Raw genomic sequence first — 20,797 nt, forward strand, 5'->3', positions numbered from 1 at the left:
AGTAATACATCCTATTTCCCTGTGGACCACAGAGCAGATAACTACAATCTACCCTGCTAAAATAATACTCTCAATTCAAACTGCAGAGGTCTGCTGGATTGGAAGTTATCCATCCTGATAAAGAGCAACATCTGCTTTTTTCCAACATATATTTAAAAAAAAAAACCTACCAAGAATTTATAAGCAATAAAACAAAGTTAAAGAAAAATCAGACTGCAAAACCAAGGACTGAATGTCTTAGCAATTTAATTAGGCTTTCCTGTGCAGGCAGTTTATGAGGAGTTTTTGAAGACGCAATCACATACTACAACTTTGATGAAATCCCTGCTTTTTCCCCCATGACACAGCACTCTGGAGTAAATCAATGTAAGACATGAAAAGGAAATGCGTTCTGCAGACCTCGCAGAATTTGGAAGCTGAAGAACCTAGAAGCAATGGAGGACACAGCAGATGAAGACCAAGCAAGATAATCCCACAGATGATGTAGCTAAATGCTGCAGTAGAAAAATGGATTCATCCCTGCCACTGATAGAATCCTCTGGGGGTGCCAGGAAACTTGGGTAATTGTTTTAAAACCAGAGAATACTGCAGGAAAAATGTGCAGAAAAACTAGGGATATGTTTTGAATATGGAGGGGCATTAGAGATGGTTATGTGAGAAAAGGTTAGTGCCTTCAAATGAATGCTAAAAATGGCTGGTTACATTTGTCTTCCTTCTATGACTCAGCTCATCCAAGCAGAAAACCCACTTATCTTCTTGGTCTATTGTGAAATAAAATTATTTTGTAAAGACCTCAATAGAAAAATGTGTTTCCTCAAATCTAACTCTCCACATCTTAAAATTAACTTCATACAGTTGGTGGTCATCCTCTTTTAATACCTTTGCCTAAAACTACGGAGTTCCAGCAGAGTAAGCAACTGACAAAGCTGGCATGAACAAGAGGCAGTTGGGGAAACACCAGGAATCCAGGGGAGTCATCACTACTGTACCTTTTCCAAACGAAAACTTTTGTCCTTTGAAGCTACACCATGACCCAAGCACACCTCAGTCTTCTGCCACCTCTTTACGAATTGGTCGTACCAATTCCCAGTGTGGCTAAAACACCCTCCCCCGCAACCCAGAGGCCCGAGGAGCGAGCCCAGTGCTCCGTACCTCGTTCGGGGGGACAGCAGCGAAGGGCTGGATGATGGCCGCCAGGGGGATGCGGGCCTGCCTGGCCATGTCTGCCGTCAGCGGGAAGCAGTAGGTGCTGCAGCGCAGGTACCGCGGGCTGGCATGGCCTGCAAACACCACAGAGCACTGAGAGGCTGCCAGGAGGAACCTGCCCAGCCCAGCACCAACCAGGAAAACCAGAACACAAAGCAACAAGTGCATGTGCTACATTCAACACATTCCTTCTTTTCCTCCCATGCAGGCTTTACCCATCTTTCCTCCTTATATCCCAGCCCATTGCCCTCTCTCTAGTTAAATCTTTTCTTCCTGAGTTTAAAGCAGAGATTTAAACATGACAAGAATAAGCCAACAATCAACAATTACTTGCAAGAAGAATCTCAGCAGAGATTACTTAGAAACATCCCATATCTAGGATCTTAGAAGAAAATGTGGATGCTCTGCCGGTGGACATGTCAACACTGCACATAAAGGGATGAGGCAGACTGATATCTACTGTTAAGACTGCTCTCATGAGCTACCTCTGATGCAGAAAACAGTGTGTCTGTCTTGACATCACCATGCTCACCTACATTGCAAAATACAGGGTACAAAGTCACCACCACAGCTCCAAGAGGACACTCAGCACAGCCCCCTCAAGAAGAAACTGCTGTGAGATGCAGGCAAGAGCACAGAAAGGAGTTCAGGAATCAGCTTCCTGATGCTCCCTTTCTAAGCAACAAACTGCAGCTCTGCTCAGTTTCTTGAAAGGAATTTCTTGGATCATCAGAACGGATTTATCCCATTCTTAGATAATGCCAAAAAATCTTAGTGTGTTTGTACATTTTATTCAATTTATCTCAGCATTAATAAATTACTGCTGGGCTGAACAAGACCACCAGTTTAACCTGTATTAAAATATTGAGCCTGCTGTCACAAGCAGCATGTGGAAGACTGCAACCCCAAGCTCCAGGCAGAAGCAAAGGCAGATAAATTTTTCCTTTGGCCAGCGTACATCAACTAGACAGCTTGCACACTGCCTCTATCACTTGAATAGAAATTCACATCTTAAAAGGTAACAGTGCTAGTCTAGTCTTACTGCGTCTTCTAGTGTCCACCTTTCAAATTTTCAGAATAATCCAGAAAAAGAATTTTCAGCTTGAAATGTGACAACTTCAAAAATTTTAAGTTAAAAAGGAAAGCTGTCTCAATTATTTATATTCTTTGAAAGGCCAGGAAGGGTAGAGGAGGTGTTAAGCCAAGGTGTAAGAACTCAAGTCCCACTTCCCTCATCCTTCCTTTTTTTCTGTTCAAAGAAAGTTTGCAATTTCATGTACAATTTATAGCAAATACCATCATCTTCAGATGAGAAGTTTGAGAATTGAATAGTTTTTAAATTTAATTATATTAGAATTCCCCTAGAAGACTCCCAAAGCAGCAACAAGGGCATTACCTTGGTCTTGGATCACGCAGTTGGTGGTGACGAGGGGAGGAACCTGTCCTCTCGTGTTTGTGGCATACACCTGCCCTCCCCTGGCAGCCTTGTCATTCTCAATCACTTGGATCTGATGAGTAGGAAGCAAGAACAGCATGAGGAAGGCAAGTCATGCATTCAGCTACACTCATGAACAGGCTAAGATCTACACAAAGTAAGACTCTGGCTGAAGCCTAATTTATAACAATTTACAATATAATGTCAGGAAATATTTATGCAGCTGACTTTGCTGCCCAAATTCGTTTCCCATAGGCTGCTCCCTGTTACTTCTGCACGATCCCTCACTCAGGTTTAATGCTGACACTTTTCAGGATATAACCAAAGTTATGTAAAGCTGTATTTTGTTCCACACCAGAAATCCAATCACTGATATCATCATTCCTCCTCTCTCCTCAGCAACCTGGTTTACAGTGCAGCCAAACAGCTGTGGCAGGCAAGAGGAATGAGACAGGGAATTTTTCAAACTGGCTTTGCCACCGCTGCTGGTACCTCATGGAATTGTGTCTTTACACTGCACATGAACTTCTAATAATAGCTAGGGAACTTCAGAAGTGTCTGTTGGAAAGCAAACAGAGAAGAAAAACTAAATTAGTTGCATGGAGTCTACTGATCAATGTCCAAGAGGTATTTCCTAACACACTGAAAATAGTCTGGGGCCTATAATTTTTTTTTTTCATCAATAAAATTTTCTGTACTGCAATTTAAATATACAAGACATTCCTCAGAGAGCCTGTTAGATCTTCTGCTTGATTACTTTTTCCTGCCTCCTTGGCTTGTATACTTATAGCTAACTCTTGCATTAGAAGGAAGAAGGTTTTGCTCTAAAAAGGTCCACTGGCTGAAGAAAGCAAACCACTCTGAGACTTAGCTCTGCAAGGGATCAATGTGCCACGGTATTCTGCAGCTGACTGACCTAAATATATCACTGTTCTTGGAAATAATTGTTGACAAAGTCCAGATGCAAGTTTTCATAGATGTTGTCAGGGTACATATCAGCCTCTAACATATATAAGAGAAATATAAATCAACAATGGCTACAGATAAGAAGTAAATTTATCTGGCAACACTACTATAATTATATAATGTAAATATAACAACAGAAATACACATGGTCATACTTATTCCTCGTTCTGAATTAGCTTTTTGTCCTTTACAGACGCTGACCCAGATCATGTTTCTTTCAAACATTCCTTCTGATCCTCTCTGTAAGGCTTAAACAAACCTTTTAACCTATTTTAATGTGGCTGTTGCAGTCAAGGCTGTTTATACTGTGTGCATAACTGAAACAAGACATCAGCCCATGTTTTCATGCCAGACCTCCTTCCCTCCCTGCCCTTTTTTTTTTAATTAGACAAGATCGTTTTATCCCTCTACTGTAAAAAGCATTGCACTGAAACTCTAGGAGTGATTGACTTAAGGGCATTTGTTATTTATACAGACACTTGATTCAGGGGGTTTTTTACACAGTGCTTTTCAGTTAAAAATTGCCTTTAACGAGGCAATTGCAGTTGTTACATTAACCCCTAAGGGATTATCAACAAGTATTTTTCCGAAGTTAAGGGGGGTTTACATCAAATTCATCACTCGGTAAAAAAAAAAATCTTTTCTAGAAGGACAAAAGAATACCCCAATTTAAAGAAGCAAGACAGTTTCATACTAAACAGTCTGAGGCTTTTGCAAAAATGTTTCTCCTGTACAGCAAACTTGCCTCAGCGAGAAGTGTAAAATTCCTTCACCCAGACTAGCCTGCTGTGCAGTGGTGAAAACATTTTTTTAAAGTAGGAAGTTCTAGGTTGAAGCTGCTACAAGGATTCTGACTCTCTGAGGACCTTCTGACCTGTCCAGGTGATTGCTAGAACCACTCCAAGTGTGGGCACAGGAACATTTTCTCCATGAGTTTAGCATGCTATTGCTTTCTATTTCCATCAGCTGTTTCCAATAAAGAACTTAAATGCTGCCTGTGCCTGACCAGCCCTTTCTCTGCATACCAATTAGACTATTTCAGAAAGATGGATGCAACCATAACCTTCTTTTCTCCAGCACCATCCTAAGAAGAGACACTGTCCCACCAGTGTGTGTTCAACAGCTGAGTCTCTCCAGCCTGCATGAAGCTTAAGCAGCAGGTATATTCCAGGCTACTGAAATCTTTACAAGGCTGCAGCAACTGAAATGATGGCTCAGGCAAATAATTCCAGTTGCCTGAGAAACTCTGAGAAATCAAAAGGCAAAGTGGCTTCTGAGCACATGACTTCTCAGCCTTGCCAGGACTGCACTTCCAGAGTTCATGTACCTGTATTGTGTACAAATCCTACTTCTGGTATCTGGTACGAAGTTCAAGCCTTCAAACTTTTCAGAGTGAAAAGGAAAGGTGATAAGCTGCAGTGAACACCAGCAGTTCTTCAGTACTGGTCACTGTCTCATTAAGAATCCTGTTGAGAATTCCTAGTGAAGTATTTCCTATAAACTACTTGGGACATACTCATGTATGAGTGTCCCATGTTAGATAAAGTTATAAAGCCTCTTCAGTACTCCAACTAATTTCATACACTAATTGATCCAAAACTGACAGCACAGAGTACAAAACTGCATTAATTAGAAACTGCAAGAACTACAAGGTATGTTGAGAACCAAGCCATGTAGGACACATGTAAGTGCCACAGCATGTTATGAAAAACCCCACCAGCTAAAACAAACACAATGTTAGCATTTGTCATTGCTTTATTTTAAATGCAGCAGCAAGTTACATTTATACAAAATTAAAGCCACATTACTTACTGGACTTGGAATAGAGTCAGGATCAAGCTTCTTCTGTGGTGGGCCCGAGAGCTGTGCTGGACCACCAGGAAAAGCACCAGGATAGGACAGTTGAGATGCTGCCATCTGAGGACCATAGTTTGCTGCAGAGTTACAAATGATAATTAATTTGAAGTATTTAAGTTCCATTATCAATGCTTAGCATCAACTTCTGCCATGCAATTAATTCTTACTCAACTAAGTGCAACTCCTCTTTCCCCTCTGTTTTCAGCAACTAAAATAACTGGATTTCTGTGGCTCAGTTTGGCTTTAGTTTGTGTTTTTAAAAAGTAAGACCAACACCAGATGTGACAACTTTGGCTCCGAAGTTTTCAGGTTTATGTCGAGTAGGACAGTTAGTAGAGATTACCACAGCTACTCATGCCAGGCCATTACCTCAGTGACAATCTCTCCACTAACATCAGTCAATGCAAACTGATATCATTAGTTGGCTTTTTGTATTCAGTCACAATCCATTATTGCTATAGCAAAGCATTTTTGAAAGCTGTTTATGACACTACTGCAAAACAGAAAGCAGCCTATACCTTTAGAGAGTGTAAGAAAAATACCTTCCTGTAGGTGCGGTGCGCCTTCACCAATTACTAACCACTAATTCTGATTCTTATCCTAATTAATCTCCTTTTTCTTGTTACAGTCTCAACAGAGTGCTAAACTTGTGAGCAAAAGCAGAGCCTGTCTCAAGCATACTGACTGACAATGCACATCCTTCCCTTCTACAGAAAGGGAACTCATATTTCATCTTCCCCAGTCAGCTGAAGACTCAGTCATGAATGGACACAGTTCCACCAGTGATTGCTCCTGCACACTTTGTTTTCAACCACATAACAAACATCCTTCCCTACCTTGCTGAGGATGATATCCAGGCCCTGGAGGCTGTCCCGGAAGGTGCTGCAAGTTAGGATGTGGAGGGACAGGCCCAGGGACTCCACCCTGCCTGGCCACAGGAGGCAATGGTGGCTGAGCACCAAGGCCATTGACACTGTTTGCTGGTGGAGGAGGCAGCTGTGCTGCAGGAGGCAAACCCATCTGCTGCTGGCTTGGGGGCAGCAGCCGCGGGCCCTGGAAAGCCGCCGGGTGCCCAGGAGTCACGCCAGAGTTCGGAGCAGTGCCAGGACCTGAGCGAGAGATGACATCAGGTGAGTCAGGAATGAAAACCTCCCAAACCTGCGTCAAAGGTGCTCTGGTTCTGCTCAGTACATTTCTATAGCATACAGGCAACACTGGATCCCATACTGACAGTGCTGCCTCATGGGACTCTGTGTGTCTGACCACATGACAAATCGTGGTTTAGGCCTCAGCTGATTCAGTCATTTTATTTCTTTTGGCTCTACTTGCAATAAAACTCTGCAGCTGGAGTAGATGGAGAAAGAGTGAGAGAAGCCAGAGTTGGACAGTTCTTCACTAGAACACACATAGGTCACTCAGCTTTCAAAATACTACTTCATTTCAGAATGTGAAACAACATTCTTTTTGCTCAATAATCCATTTCTCTCATGTGGCATGTTTTTGTTAGTCTGCTACTTGTATTTCACCATTACAGGTTTGATGGAAAATAAACCCACTTGATACTAAAAGATTAAACATGTGGGAATTATTTTGTAGACACTGGCAAGGAACTGTTTGTTGTTTATAAGATCCAGATTTCAATTAGAATTAAGAAGACTCTGGAAAGAGAGGTTTTTTGAGACTTACAATCTGTAAACACTTATTACTTTACAAAACCTACATTTTTAAATCAGATTTTCCCCCAAAGACAACACAACTTTAAAGAGACCTAGAAGAATAACCAATATTAGGTTTGAAGCAAAAGAACGTGTTCATATAAAAACACTGAAATACGTCTTCTGTCACCTATGTTAACTGAAAAAAAATCTTTACATGCAAAATTCAAGCCTCCCAGCACATAACATGAGAACACTGTATTTTATAGAATTGTTTTAAAATTGTTACATAATATATTTTGCATAATTTAAATACATATCAGCATTCGCTGTTGGAAGTAATTTAGATGGAAGCATCACATGATCACACCTTCAATGGCCTAGGTTTGAGATGGTATAACATCGAAATAAATGCAGATAAATTTAGATTAAAACCCTAAAATGTTTAGACAAGAAAAGAAAATAGTTTTGTAACTAGAGAACCCGTAAAAAGTTGAGAAAAATTAAACCCTGTCTGCATATTATTGCTCATGCCTTGGCTGTTACTGACACATTCACTGAGTATTTTGAGAAACAACTTTTGGGATATCAGAATTTTATGGAAGGTTTGTCAAACATCAATTGAGAATTAACCCAATACTACTCATTTAAGGAACTGGATGAGATAAAATGCTAAGAACTTAAGCCAATGATGGTGGTCAAAGGTCGCATTTTCTGTTTATACAGAAGTTCAGTAAGTTTTAATTATCATAGTCTTAATGCTGTAACTGAGAAGAAGTCCATCAGATAAACCAATTACCATAGCTATTTATCTGCATGCTGTTGATCTGGTCAGCAAGTTGTGCTGGAGAGGAAGCAGGTGTAGTACTTGGGAAGGCTGCTTGGGACTGATGACTGTAGGGAGGATAGGAAGGTCCTGTGTTAGTTGGAGGTGAAGAGCCTTGAAACCTAAAGGAAAAAATCAGTGCAGTTATGCAAAAAAATACATCAAATAACCACAACTCTCAAAGATCTTATACCTCCTCGAGATGGTGCTGAAACAATTAATTAGGACAAAACCCTAATGGAGTATGCCCACATTCTGCTCAGAAAATGTACACTTGTACTAAAATACACACAGGACACAGAGATTGCACATTTGTTTAATAAAAACAAGCAGTCCATGCTTGTTTGCACTTGTTAGAAATGAAGCAGAGTGGTATAGCATGGCAAAGTGAGAGCAGTAATAACTGTAAGCCTGAAGATTAAGAAACACAAGCTTCTGAACATATCACAGCATTCCATGGCTTGTCCAAGCTTATAAAGAAAGACTCCCTACCAGGGATGGATGAAGAAGATTAGGAGAAAAATCTGTGAAGAGAAGAAAAGGAAGTGAGGAATGCTTGAGGAGTTCTCTGTAGTAGAGGAGAAAAGATGATGTGGGTAGAGAAAAACTTCATGACTATCAGATATGGAAAACGTGAATGCAAGGAAAATAACCAAAGAAAGCAGTAACACACACATGGCTTACAAAGGTATTTTCTACCAGACTACTGCACTCTGTAAAATAAGATCCCAGGCTATGTCCCAGAGACAATCAACATGGATTTTCCTGTGACCCCTTGTAAAACTGAGGAGGAGCCCAGCTATTTCAAGAGAAGTAGAGCTCACTTTACTTGAAATTTTTGTCTAGATACTTCCTGGCCTAGAACAGCAGTTCTGAGCAATTCTGGAAAAAAACCAAGAGCAGGTGAAGAACGGGAGATGTGCAGCTGTCAGGGCAATGATGGGAAGCTACAGAAGAGAATCAGTATTTTGCTAGGTCATGTCAACCTGACTCTATTCATCCTGTTTTGTCATCTTCAGGACAACCACCACTTCTATGCATGAGTACATCACCTCGAACAACTGATCACCAGTCTTTTTGGGTCCTCCTTCCCACAGAGAAAATGAAATAACTACACAAAAACTAAGAACCATAGAAGGAGATTAAGATTTCAACCAACTACAAGAAGAATGTTGTTAAATGGTGTCAAGTTCACTAAAACTGAAAGAGCTATGGGTACACAAACTAATTTTGCCACTCCTGGGAAACATGGAAAAGTAACTAATATTTGACAGAATTAAATAAAAGAGCTGCATATTGACTCAAATATTGACTCATATTTTCCTGCAACACAAATATTGAGCAATAAAGCTTGGCTATCCCCTCATACAACCTTTTTTCAAAGATTTCTTTCTACAGCTTTCACCTGTCCCTGTTTTCTCCCCTTCCCATTCCTGCCTCCTTCACAGAGAGGTAACAGAGGTCAAACAGCTCAGGTGTTGATCCTTTCCAGTCACCTGTGTGGCTGCTGTCCTGGGGTACCAGAGCCATTCTGGAAACTGGTCTGGCTGAATTGCTGTGCACCAGGTGGGGGAGGCCCAACAGGAGCTGGAGATCCAAAAGGCACAGTTGGTTTGGACACACCTGCAAAAGATTAAGCACTTTAATGTAAAAGCTTGTAAAAAGAACAAGATGGGCAAGAAATGCAAGTGTGCAGCTCTGCTCTGGCATTAAGAATAACAGTCTTGGGTCACCCTGTTTAAGTAAAGGGGCTGGACCAGAGGACCCTTCCAATCTCAGTGATTCTATTGGAAAGCAGAGATTTCTGCTCAGTTATAAAAGCAGGTACAAAAAACTAAGAGAGAGTAAAAAGCAAACAAACAGCAGTTCATAACTTCGCAGCAAAGAACCCAAAAGGGACAGTAAGAAAAAAACAATGAACAAAAAGACACAGCAATTGCCAGTTTGGGGCAGTACTAATTCTCTGTCACCCAGTTATATTTCAAGGCAGAAACAAGAAGTCCCTTTGATTTCAGAGACAAAGGTAGGAAAGAAAACTTAAAACAATTTGTTAAAGTAAAAACAAAAAGAGCTTCCATATGTAGAACCTGCTCTCCAGTGCTGAAAACTGTTCCTAATTCAGATCTAGTATAGTGACTGTGAAGAAAGTGTGATTTATGTAAACAGCAGTGCTGAATGAACAACCTTTCAAGAAACTGTATTTCTTGAACTATTTTCCCTTTGAATTATTCTAATATTAAAAAAATCATCTGGTATGAAAACCAGTACTTACCCCAAGTATTCCAATAAATCAATTACCAGAAGCATTTCTATCAGAATTCTGACTATATTCAGCATCTGATTAGACTAACACAACTCCTGCTGTCTTTAATAAGTTTTCGAGAAACTGGGTAAAACCTTTTTCCTGTTTCCTGTTGCAGTATCAGTGTAAAATTTACACAAGGTAGAAAGAGATGCAAAACACCAGTATATAAAGGTAGAGTCTGAAAACAAATTTTAAGCCAAAATAATACCTGGTTGAGGTGCTGAGTATGAAGAGTTAGGGTCCCCATAATGTCCATAATGAATTGAAGAACTGGGTGGTCCAAAACCTCCTATTCCTGGCTGGGATTGGGAATATGGAGGAGCTGCAACATAACCTTGTTGACTCATGATGGCAATTTTTTCATTCCAAGTATTGTGTCCTCTACAGCAATCTGCAACAAAGACAATGACACCTGCTACTATTCATCACATCGCCTCTCTGCATTTTAAAAGGCTGTGAATTGTATTCTCCTCCCAAAAAAGATAGAAGACACATTTGAAGGCAAAAAATGACCTCAAGTCAGGGGCAAATATTGGTTTTGCTTGATAGCTTAGTTTCCTCAGCATTACCACATGCTGCATTTAAATGGGATTCACCTCTCCCAAGCTCACAGAGAGAACTGTAAGCAATGGATGTGCACATGGAAAAAAATCTCAAAGGAAATTCCCAAACTATTCTTTTTACTGGGAGAGCCTTGACTTCAACTGCACATGGAAAATACACTGTGAATCCTGCTCCCCAAATACCAGCCATCCCAAAGAACCCAGAACTCACTGAGAAATCAGGAAAGGCAGAGTGACCAGAGCAAAAAACTCCCCCTAGCAAATGCTTCTCCTGCGCTAGCACACCTTATTTTACAGGAGGTGTGGAATATGACACCAGTTTTCCATGAAACCTTTTACAAAACTTCTGCATCGACCCCACGCCAAGCAAGCGATGGAAGACTCCTTGCTTTTGATGCCGGTGAAAGGAGAGAATAAAAGACAAGATAGAGAGAATTCCTAATTCTGGTTGTCTTCTGCATTACTGGCCCAGGCCTGAGCAGCCTTTTTACGCTAGAACTCCCCAGTGGGCCAAAACTGAGCACCAGGTATTCCACGAGAGACAGCTGAGGCAGTATGGCCTCCACAGCACTGTATGCTGCCCTTGCTGTTATCAGGCATCTTCTCTGTAAGTTTCACATCTTGATCCTGTTGTTGTTAAATAAACGAAACAAACAACCCCCAAAATTGGATAGATAGCAATTGAGAAAGAGTTTTCTAATGATGAGAGCATTCACAAGATATGTAATTTCTTTCTTGGAGTCAGATTTTGTTTAACAGTTCAGAGTAACATTTTAGAAAACTTTCAGGAAAGAGTGTCCTGGTAACTGCCATCATTTTTACAAGCAAAGAATCTGAAGAATCCTGCATTGACAAACCATATGATTGTATTTTACCAGATTAGTTTTCAGATACAGAGCCCTTGCCTCCAAGGATCTGAAAAGTTATTAAAGTTGTACACTCTGCAGCCTTAATAACAAGATTCCTCTTTTCCATGTGAGAACTTCCATTTTGATAGCAGACTGAATTTAACAATAACAGAATTTCACTTTCTTGAGGCCCAAACTAAACTGTTATGAGAAATGCTGAGGATCCAACCTGAACAAGCATTTACTACTCCTGTAGAGTCCCAAGCACATAAGCCAGTCATCCCAAAGAACTACACAACATAAATTAGCATTTCAGGTGTTAAGTGTTCCTTTGAAATAGCTTTCCCAACCACCTGTACTTCACATTCTTAAACTCAAGCCATGGAGTCATCTTTAAACATGGAAACTGGATGAAAATAAAACACTACTTGTGTTTCAGAAGCAACAACAAAGGCACCTTGAAATTACAGCTCCAAGAACACAGAAATAAATTTATGCTGCACATGTCAGTAGAGAAAAGTTATCCCTACCAGAAAGCCCATTCCTAGGCTTCCCAAACTAAACAGATATTTCTGAAGAAAAAAACCTCTACAGTTTTACTGATCATCCACATCAGACAAGAAATCCCTCTGAGCTGTGTACAGGGCCTGGCCCTCTCCACTCTCCTCAATGCAGCACAAGATTCCTCAGTTGCAGAGGTTAACTGCTCCCGGGAGTTAATCCTATGGAGTTTTCTCCTATTTATTGGCTAACAAGTTAAACACAGGGAGAAGAAAGAAAAATGTTTAATCAGAGGCTTGCTGAGGCCAGCTGCACCTTCTTCCCTCTCCCCTTCCATCAGAAAAGACGTGGCAGCGAGAGCTTCAGTTGTTCCAAAAGACACTAAATTAGCATTAAATTACTTACACACCAGCACAGACATATACATACTTTATATCTATGTAAAGGAAGAGATTTTCACTTAGAGGCAGCTGCACCTTAAGCTGTAAGAGTATTCAGAGGAAACTACTTCCTCCACAGCTTACTCACACATACATGAGAAAAAAAAAATCTTGCCACGTCAAACTTCCCACAGACAGTATAAACACAGAGAGGTTGTGCTGAAGTGAGACAGAAGCTCTAAGCACAGATGAAATAATACAAGTTCCTCAACACAGTTCCAGACTCTATTTAGCACCAAGGATACTTATTCTCTTCTCAGGATAGGTATATATACCAACTATCACAAATGAGTGTTTTAAGGTTGCCTGAAGGATTATGAGCATTTCAGAAATTATACCGTGGGGGTGTGGATGCACCGCCACACCAGGAAAAGAGTTCATACAGAAGGTCATGAAAACTTTTTTCTCCCTGTTTCAACACTAGTTTACCTTATATCCCATAACCTGGGGAACAACACCAACACTGAGGAACAGCTGCAGAATTTAACTGACCTCTATCACCAAACAGGCTGCCACCTTTTTCAGAGGATCGCTGCACCCATGCAACGCTCTGCTGTCGTTGGGAAGATGTAAAAGTCAACTATGTGCAAGCAGAAGTAGGACAACAGAAACAAAACCAGGCTCGAGTCCTTGGCTCCCTGAAGGAGAAGTATCAACTTTGTATTTGTTCGGAGACACTGCGCTCCCCAGCACGCCATGCAGGCAGCGGTGCGGTCCCTTCCCAGGCAGGGTCAGTGCGGTGCCCATCCCGGGGTGTGCGCCTCTATCCGCACGGGCTCACACACCGAATGCGACACAGCCACACACCTATTTCTGGGCTCTTTTCCGGTACCACACTGCTATGAAAGCAATATCTAATTTTTTCCCCGTTGGCTGCCAAGCTTTACTACATATTTGCATGCATGTAACTTTTCTATCCCCATCGCCTACGAGTTTTCAGCCGCCGTAAGCTCGCAACAGGTCCGGCCCCGCGCTCGGAGCCACCGCCCGCCCCGCGGCAGTCGGTACCTGTGCCTGCCCGGGGCCGGGCTCCGCCGCTGGCGGCCGAGCGCAGCCCCCGGGCTCGGTGCTGCTGAGGGCGGCCGCAGCCCCGTGCCCGCCCCGGCGCTGTCCCCGCGCTGTCCCCTCAGCCGGCGGGGCCGGTTGGGACCGTTACCTGCGGCCGCACGCCCGCTGCCTCACGCGCCCGAGTGCCACGTCTGAGACGGCCCGGCGCGGGCCGCGCCTGCGCAGTGCGGGCAGCGAGGCCGCGCCCGCGGCCGGGCCGTGCCCTCCCGGCGGGGGCGAAGGGCAGCCCGGGGCGGGCAGCCCGGGACGGAGCTTCCTTTGGCTCGGGGGATCCATCCGGCTCCAGACACGGAGCCCGGTTACTAAAGGGATACTTGTTCTTCCTCGTTATGTGCTTGAAAAACAGAATCACGGAATCAGTGATGTTGGAAAAGACCTCTGAGGTCGTCGAGTCCGACCTATGACCGAACGGCACCACGTCAACTAAACCATGTCCCTCGGTGCCACGTCCAGGCTTTCCTGAAACGCCTCCAGGGACGGTGACTGCACCGCCTCCCCGGGCTGCCCATTCCAATGGCTGATGATCCATTCTGGCAGAAATTCTTCCTAATGTCCAACTTAAATCTCCCCTGGAGCAGCTTAAGACTGTATCCTCTCATCCTGTGGCCAGCTGCCTGGTCGAGGATGCATATATGTATATTTACAACTACATTTTACACATATATATCTTGCATATCTGTATGTAAAATTATGCCACCTGAATATCTCCAGTGAAATATGATGCAGGTACTTTACCTGTTTGCATAGTCTGGTTTTAATTACTGTCCAAGTGCATTTAAAAATGCTGCCTTGGTTACAGGATAGGTAATGTTTTTCTAATTAACAAAGTAGAAACATGGGCGTAACATGAGAGAGATTGGAATTAACATGAGGAAGATGTGTTTGTAAAGTCACTTTTCTTCCCGATCACAAATAGACATAATTGTGTTAAAGTAAAAAGAAAGGAGACTGGCAGACGAAAAAAAAAATCACTCAAAGAATCATAGAATATCCTGAATTAGAAGGGACCCACAAGGATCATCAAAATCCAACTCCTGGCCCTGCACAGGACAGCCCCAAGAATCACACCACAACAGCTGATAACTCACGTGTATCTGGAATTCAGGCTCCAGAGGCTTGTCCTTGTTCTACAACCTCATGAAGTCTTCTGAAAGTACTAAACAGTTTTACTTAGAGCTATACCTCAGTAATGGCTATGAGCTCAAAACAAACTCTGCAAAGCATTCATTGCTGTACAAAAATATTCAGAAAAAAACCCCAGGACCTTTGAATCAGATGTCATAATGAAGATAACAATGGCATTCTTTACATGAAAGACTAACTAGAAGCCTCAACAAGCAACACAAGCAGGCAAGAACAGGGCTTGGTCTGTCTTATTCTTGCTAACCACAGCTGGATTCACCACTAAATAATATAAGCTGGTTTTCTATGTGTTATCAGAGCCAATACATTGGATATGTCAGGGGAAGTCTAAAAGCTTCCAAATCTCTCCCAACTGTCTAATCAGAATGGAAAATGTCATCCCTGAGGTGACAAGCATCAGTTAAACTGGATGTGGTTTTGTGGTTTTGATACTGCAGGGTATAAGTGACTCTTTCATAAGCAGGATGCAAACCAATGCCTTTCATCATTGCTGTGCTGCAGTTCCACCCCTCACCCTTATCTCTTTTCCTGGTTATAACAGACACATTGAAGTTATGCAAAAACTCTTCTGAAATACCATGCCATGGAGGAAAATAACAGGTTTAAGTTTGGACATTCCCTATTTTCCAGGGAGACAGGCAGCCACATCCCAGCAGTCCTGCTGTGTCTCTCTCTGAGCTATTAACAGTGAGCAGCTGTGGATAACTCAGCACTGAGGAAGCCTGCACTTACTTGGCCACTGAATCCCTACTATCAGATTTCTCCTCCCAGAAATCAGCTCCGGTGAAACCGAAACATGAGATCAGCAAAAGATACCAAGCAGAAGCCATGGCATTGGCAGTTCCTCCCTTAATTCAGGCCCGCTCTGGAAATGGATCCAGATGCCTCTTTTTTTGGAGGATGCTCCTGTTGTCCTTTAGCCTGGAACACTGAGACAAAAGGCATGCAGCATGTCACAGTCTGGATGTTTGGAACTACAAGCAGGATTTATCTTCTAACATTTAAAGTATTTTAAGGTTTTCAATTTCAGAAACGTGGAAACATCATTAAAGACTAAAGTGTGTTTTAGGTCTGGAATATAATTTCAAAAAATGAGAATGCAGGATTGCTAAACTATTGTAAGTAATTGTATTAAATAATTTTAATTAAACTGTGCCATAAAATCTGAGAATCAGACTGGTTTGGTCTCAATCATTGTCAGTGATGATGAGCTTGTAGGTTAAATTACCTTTCTTAACAGAATCAATTAGGTTGGAAAATTTATCCTGTAGTGGTACCTATGCAATGCTGCTGAAAATGAATGTGATTTCATACATTTCAGACCTTGTTTGGAGTAGTACACAGGCTCTATAGGAGGCTACCTCAAATCTTTCAGAGACTATTATAAAATTTGGTTTTTAGTTATTATTATTTTTCAAAGAATTTGAGATTGGACTGTTCCCAGAAATTACTACTGGAGGTCTATAAAAGCCCCAGCTGAGCAAACCACGCAGATCTCCTGTCTCTATCTCATAGCACAGTCCATTAAGACAATGTGTGTGCGATTCCAGGAAACATAAATCCTATCCTAACCTGTTCAGTTACTGCATGTCCTTAAAATACAGCATTGCTACAAGGTGCCAGGAAGAATCAGAACAAACCTTTCCCTAGGGGAAGATGTGGGCAATATTTGGTATGTTCTTTAAAGTAAAGACTATTTCATCACAAGGAATAGTTCATAAAACTCCAAGGATTATACATTTTAAAAGGTGCTTCTTTTTGTTGAAACTGTTTTTCCTCTTTTATTTCATTTGTATGTCCTTCAAGCAAGCTACAGGTCTGATTTTGCACATCAGAAGGGTCCCAAGAGCTATTTACATAGAAAAATACTTTGTTTTCTTATCTTGCTTACATATATTCACTAAAATCTTCTTTAATGCTTTGCCTACTGTATATTTAAGGTCTATGAAAAACAGCTTACAGCTCAGTGTAAAGTGCTTTACAAGAAAAATGGAAATTATATTTTAAAGTGTTATTTGATTAAAATGAAGGCAAGGACTCTGGTATAAAAAAACCAATGAAACTTTGAAGGAACTATGTTCCTCAAAAAATCATGTGTCAGATTAGAAAATGCTATGTGAAGAAAAAGAAAAGATGTAATATTTCAGGAATCAGAACACTACTGTCAGAAGAAACACTTCAGTGCTGTGACTCATCTACATTTCTAATATAAAAAGCTAAGCACACTAGAAACCTGAAAGAGGGTACAGCAGAAGTGAATAATGATATTGTGATTCAACAGTCTCAAAGGCAATTAGAAAATATTATTGGAGTGCATCCTTAAAACACTGCCCTATAGGGACTGAAAATATCCAAGGGCTTTCAGAATACCAGACTGATGTCTGTAGGTGTTGTTATTCAGCACAAACAATACAGGAATGTTAAAATCCTGGCCATGCATTCATTGCTGTATATTTTAATTATCCTGTGTTAATAGATACTTCCTACAGGGACTGTCCACTAGCACCCAATTCAGCTCAGGCCACAGTGAAGGAAGAATAATTCCTTCCTGGTTTGTTGGGTTTTTGTTCACAAGGTAACTCAGGCTGTGGATCAGAGCACCCAGAACCACGGTGGGTCCTGGCCAGTCGAGGAGGTCACTAGGAGGCCATTAGGGATTGCTGAGCACGTGGATTATGCCAGTGAATCTCCCTTTTTCCTTCTGCTGAGTGCTGACATCCCACTCCACAGTGATGGTAAAGCTGTGCTACCCCTCAGGCTGCTTCCAGCATAAAGACATCCTGGCACCTTGTGCTCATTAAAGTTTCCAAAGTATTTTTGGATGAGAAGAACTGTGAATCCAATTCCAATTCATAAACTTGTATTCTGTTTGTCTGAATTCATCTGCAAATTCATTTAGACTGATTATACATTTTATTCCCTGCTGTGAACTGAGATGTTTTGTTGGTTGCTGGTAAGCTTTAGAGCAGCTGCACTATTTCACCCTAGAAATGGCTGCATTTTGTTATATTGTGCAGAAGATGGGAGGACTGGGAGTGCTTCATTCCTTCCCTGCCCCAACCCTTTTCAACATCACTGGCAACTGGGAAATCCACAACGACTGCCCCTGTTGTCTCCATCCTCCCTAAGTCCCCCAGAGGACAAAACCCAACAGAGGGCATTCACTGCCTACCTCAGAGACTGTTGGTAGAGTTTGCTGGCACTTCTGCAAAGCAAAAAATTCTATTTAGGCATGAAAAACGATATGCAAGTGAAAGAGTACTTAATGCTACTATTTACATAGGAGACACGCTGGGTTTTGAGAACAGGGCACTTGCCTTAAAGCCAAGGTCCTGATCTCCTGTTAAGTTGGTCCCCTTTTAGCTAAAACCACTTTCTTTCCCTGAAACTCAGTTAAACAGAAATGTTTATAAAACACTTTATGGTCCACATGTGGTAAGTTCTATGCAAGCCACACGTTACAAAAGCAAATGTGCTTTAGAAAAATGACTGTGGCTGTTTCCTCCCAAAATATCCTCTCTGGCTAGTTCAAGCCTCTGGATTTCCCAATATCTGCAAGCTGTGAGACTCCTCTGCTTACTCTCACTGACTGTTGCTATTTTGGTTTTCTAATGAAATCAACATTCTGGCAACTTGATCCAGAACATTTACAGGAGATAGATGTGGTGTTCTGAGAAAACTGCTGTGATGTTTCAGTTGGGGAATTTCAATTATTTTTTAAATTCATTTACTACTAAGATGCATGAGAGTGGAAGATTGCACTACCTGTGCTTAATAAAAAAACCTCTAAGACTTGATTATCCTGCTGTAATTGCTACTTAATGAACTCTAACATAAAAACAAAGATGAGGTCTTAGTATAATCTGATTAATAATGTATCCCTTATAAAGAACTGTGAATAAACATTAGGCCACCAGTCTGAAAGAACAGCAGAAAGTTAAACCAGCTTTTCTGTGTTTACCTGCTGAATGTACGGAATTTCTCAAACATGGATATATTTCACTTTTACATTCAAAAGCATCTGAAGCAGCTTTATTTACATTGGGTTTCATTTTATGTTTCCTGCTTGTGTTTAAAATTTCTGATGTAGTAGTGGAGTCTTGCTATAGAGCAGTACTCAAACTTACTAGCAATGAAATAAGAGTAGCTGAGTGAGTTCTTCATAACAAACTGGTGATTTGATTGAGTTACTTAAGATGGAAATACTTCTATGTGTGTTCTTACTTTGACTGTGCTTCTGCTTTACTCCACCATTAATGTTAAATATTACTCTTGACCACAAAGTAATCTGTAAGTAAACCCAAAAATACTGGGTTCATGCTATATGGCTACCTTCAGTATAAAGCAATTGATGCCTTCTCCATGACCAACAAAAATAAACATCAGAATTATTTTTTTAAAAAATTCATCATGTTATTTTTACAGCATAGAAGCAACAGTGGGATAGGAGATGCAGCTGGAATTAAAATTAAGGGCAGGAGCAAAATTCTACGCCACGCTTGGTGTCACAGCATGTGTGGTAGCTTTGCCCTGTGGAGGCACACAAACCACTTGTTCAGCATTTACAGACATGGGCAGCTGTCTGGGAAACAGACAGATCCATGTCAAGGCCAGCTACAGAGTACATGAGCACCAAAAGCAGAGGCCTGTACCAGAGGCAGAAGGAATTGAGAAGTTTGGAAACTGGTTCCTGGCAAGAAGCTGCAGTGCAACAGGCAAGGCTGCAGGATCAGCAGGGGTTAAACATCAAGGTGTTTTTGGAGGGCAGATTTTTCCAATAGAATCTGCTCCACTTGGAAAGGAATTAGTTATCAAAGAGTTGGAATTCTTGTTCCTATTGCCAGGAATGAAGATAGCTGGATTGGTTTTTAATCTATTGCAGTTATTTGGATGGAAGGTAACATTTCATGCAGGGAGGTCCTGGTTGTGTCACCTCTGCTTCTCTGGTAAAGCCTAACCAGAACCATTCAGAGGCAGAGTGAGCAATGATGTCTGCCTTTTGCAGGCAGGACTTGATGCCAAGGTGACTTTTTATGCCCTGTCCTTTTGCCAGATGCTGTAGTTGGAACGACCAACATCAGACCCACTGGGGCAGACGCTGAGCAAAACACTTCCCTGCAGTTGTGAGTGTTAGAAACTGCTTCGCAAACCTTACAGCTTAGTTTGTAATACAGAGGAAAGAGGGAAGGAAAGGATAATCCAGGAGGACTTAAACTATCAAACTACCAATATAAGCAGAGAATTTTAGAAGTTATCATATTTCTCAAGGTTTCTAGCAGCTATTTCTCCCATTTTCCAGGCCCAGACCAAAAAATGAGAATTTTCCAGTGAAGTAACAGAACCCAAACTTCCTGAGACCTGTACTGAATTATAGCTCAGTTTTTCTCTGCTTCTCCTGTTCTTGTTTTCACTATGGAAAAACTCATTCTTAGGAGCCTTCCAAGTAAGAAACAATACCTGCTTTAAACTGCAATGCAAAAATAGTTGATTTTTATGCTGGACTGCAGCCATGCATGTAATTGAGCTCTTTCAAAGCAACCAGTCAAGGGGAGTGTATCACCTCTACACTTGCTAACAGGAAACAAAATTTAAAAGATGAAATCTGATGCAGGAGAGTATTCATCAGACTAATTTTAAATATTTGTGTTCAATCCTAAATTCCACATTAAACTATAATTTCAAAATTTAGTCGATTATTTGGGCCTAATTCATACCTCAGCTATGATGAAAATACATTTTCTAACTGAATATGATGTGATTACTCTTGATTAATTTCACTACTGTACATCAGAGGAGAATTTGGCATGGTGGATTTCTTTAGCCCAACACGCTGGCATGAAATGTTCTTTCAATAGGAAGAGGGGAGACCATAAAATCCAACTGTTTTGGATGAACAGATGGCTAAAAGGTGCCGTGTTACTTAACTGCCCCCTTTAAATGACAATTCAAAGAGCAGGATGAAGCATTAGGGCAGAGGTGAGGAA

At 41.4% G+C, this 20,797-nt stretch overlaps 1 protein-coding gene across 5 annotated transcripts in view; it reads right to left on the bottom strand.

Annotated features, from left to right (window-relative positions):
* SEC24D (SEC24 homolog D, COPII coat complex component) overlaps positions 1–20,797 on the bottom strand; it is a 49,657-nt gene that overhangs the window by 28,743 nt on the left and 117 nt on the right. Inside the window, exons 1-8 of one of the 5 annotated variants that reach the window (XM_030948420.1) lie at positions 13,759–13,831; positions 10,459–10,641; positions 9,442–9,568; positions 7,919–8,067; positions 6,301–6,573; positions 5,420–5,541; positions 2,603–2,714; positions 1,153–1,280 (exon numbers count right to left, since the gene is read on the bottom strand). In XM_030948420.1, coding sequence (XP_030804280.1) covers positions 1,153–1,280; positions 2,603–2,714; positions 5,420–5,541; positions 6,301–6,573; positions 7,919–8,067; positions 9,442–9,568; positions 10,459–10,597 — 1,050 coding nt within the window. In that variant the 5' untranslated portion in view covers positions 10,598–10,641; positions 13,759–13,831. Of the gene's footprint in view, positions 1–1,152; positions 1,281–2,602; positions 2,715–5,419; positions 5,542–6,300; positions 6,574–7,918; positions 8,068–9,441; positions 9,569–10,458; positions 10,642–12,591; positions 12,615–13,094; positions 13,118–13,610; positions 13,708–13,758; positions 13,832–20,797 lie in introns of those variants that run through there. The other 4 variants (XM_030948421.1, XM_030948422.1, XM_030948423.1 and 1 more) reach the window with 4 other exon arrangements.

Source organism: Camarhynchus parvulus, chromosome 4 (genome assembly GCF_901933205.1).
Source record: "Camarhynchus parvulus chromosome 4, STF_HiC, whole genome shotgun sequence".
Lineage (NCBI taxonomy): Eukaryota > Metazoa > Chordata > Aves > Passeriformes > Thraupidae > Camarhynchus > Camarhynchus parvulus.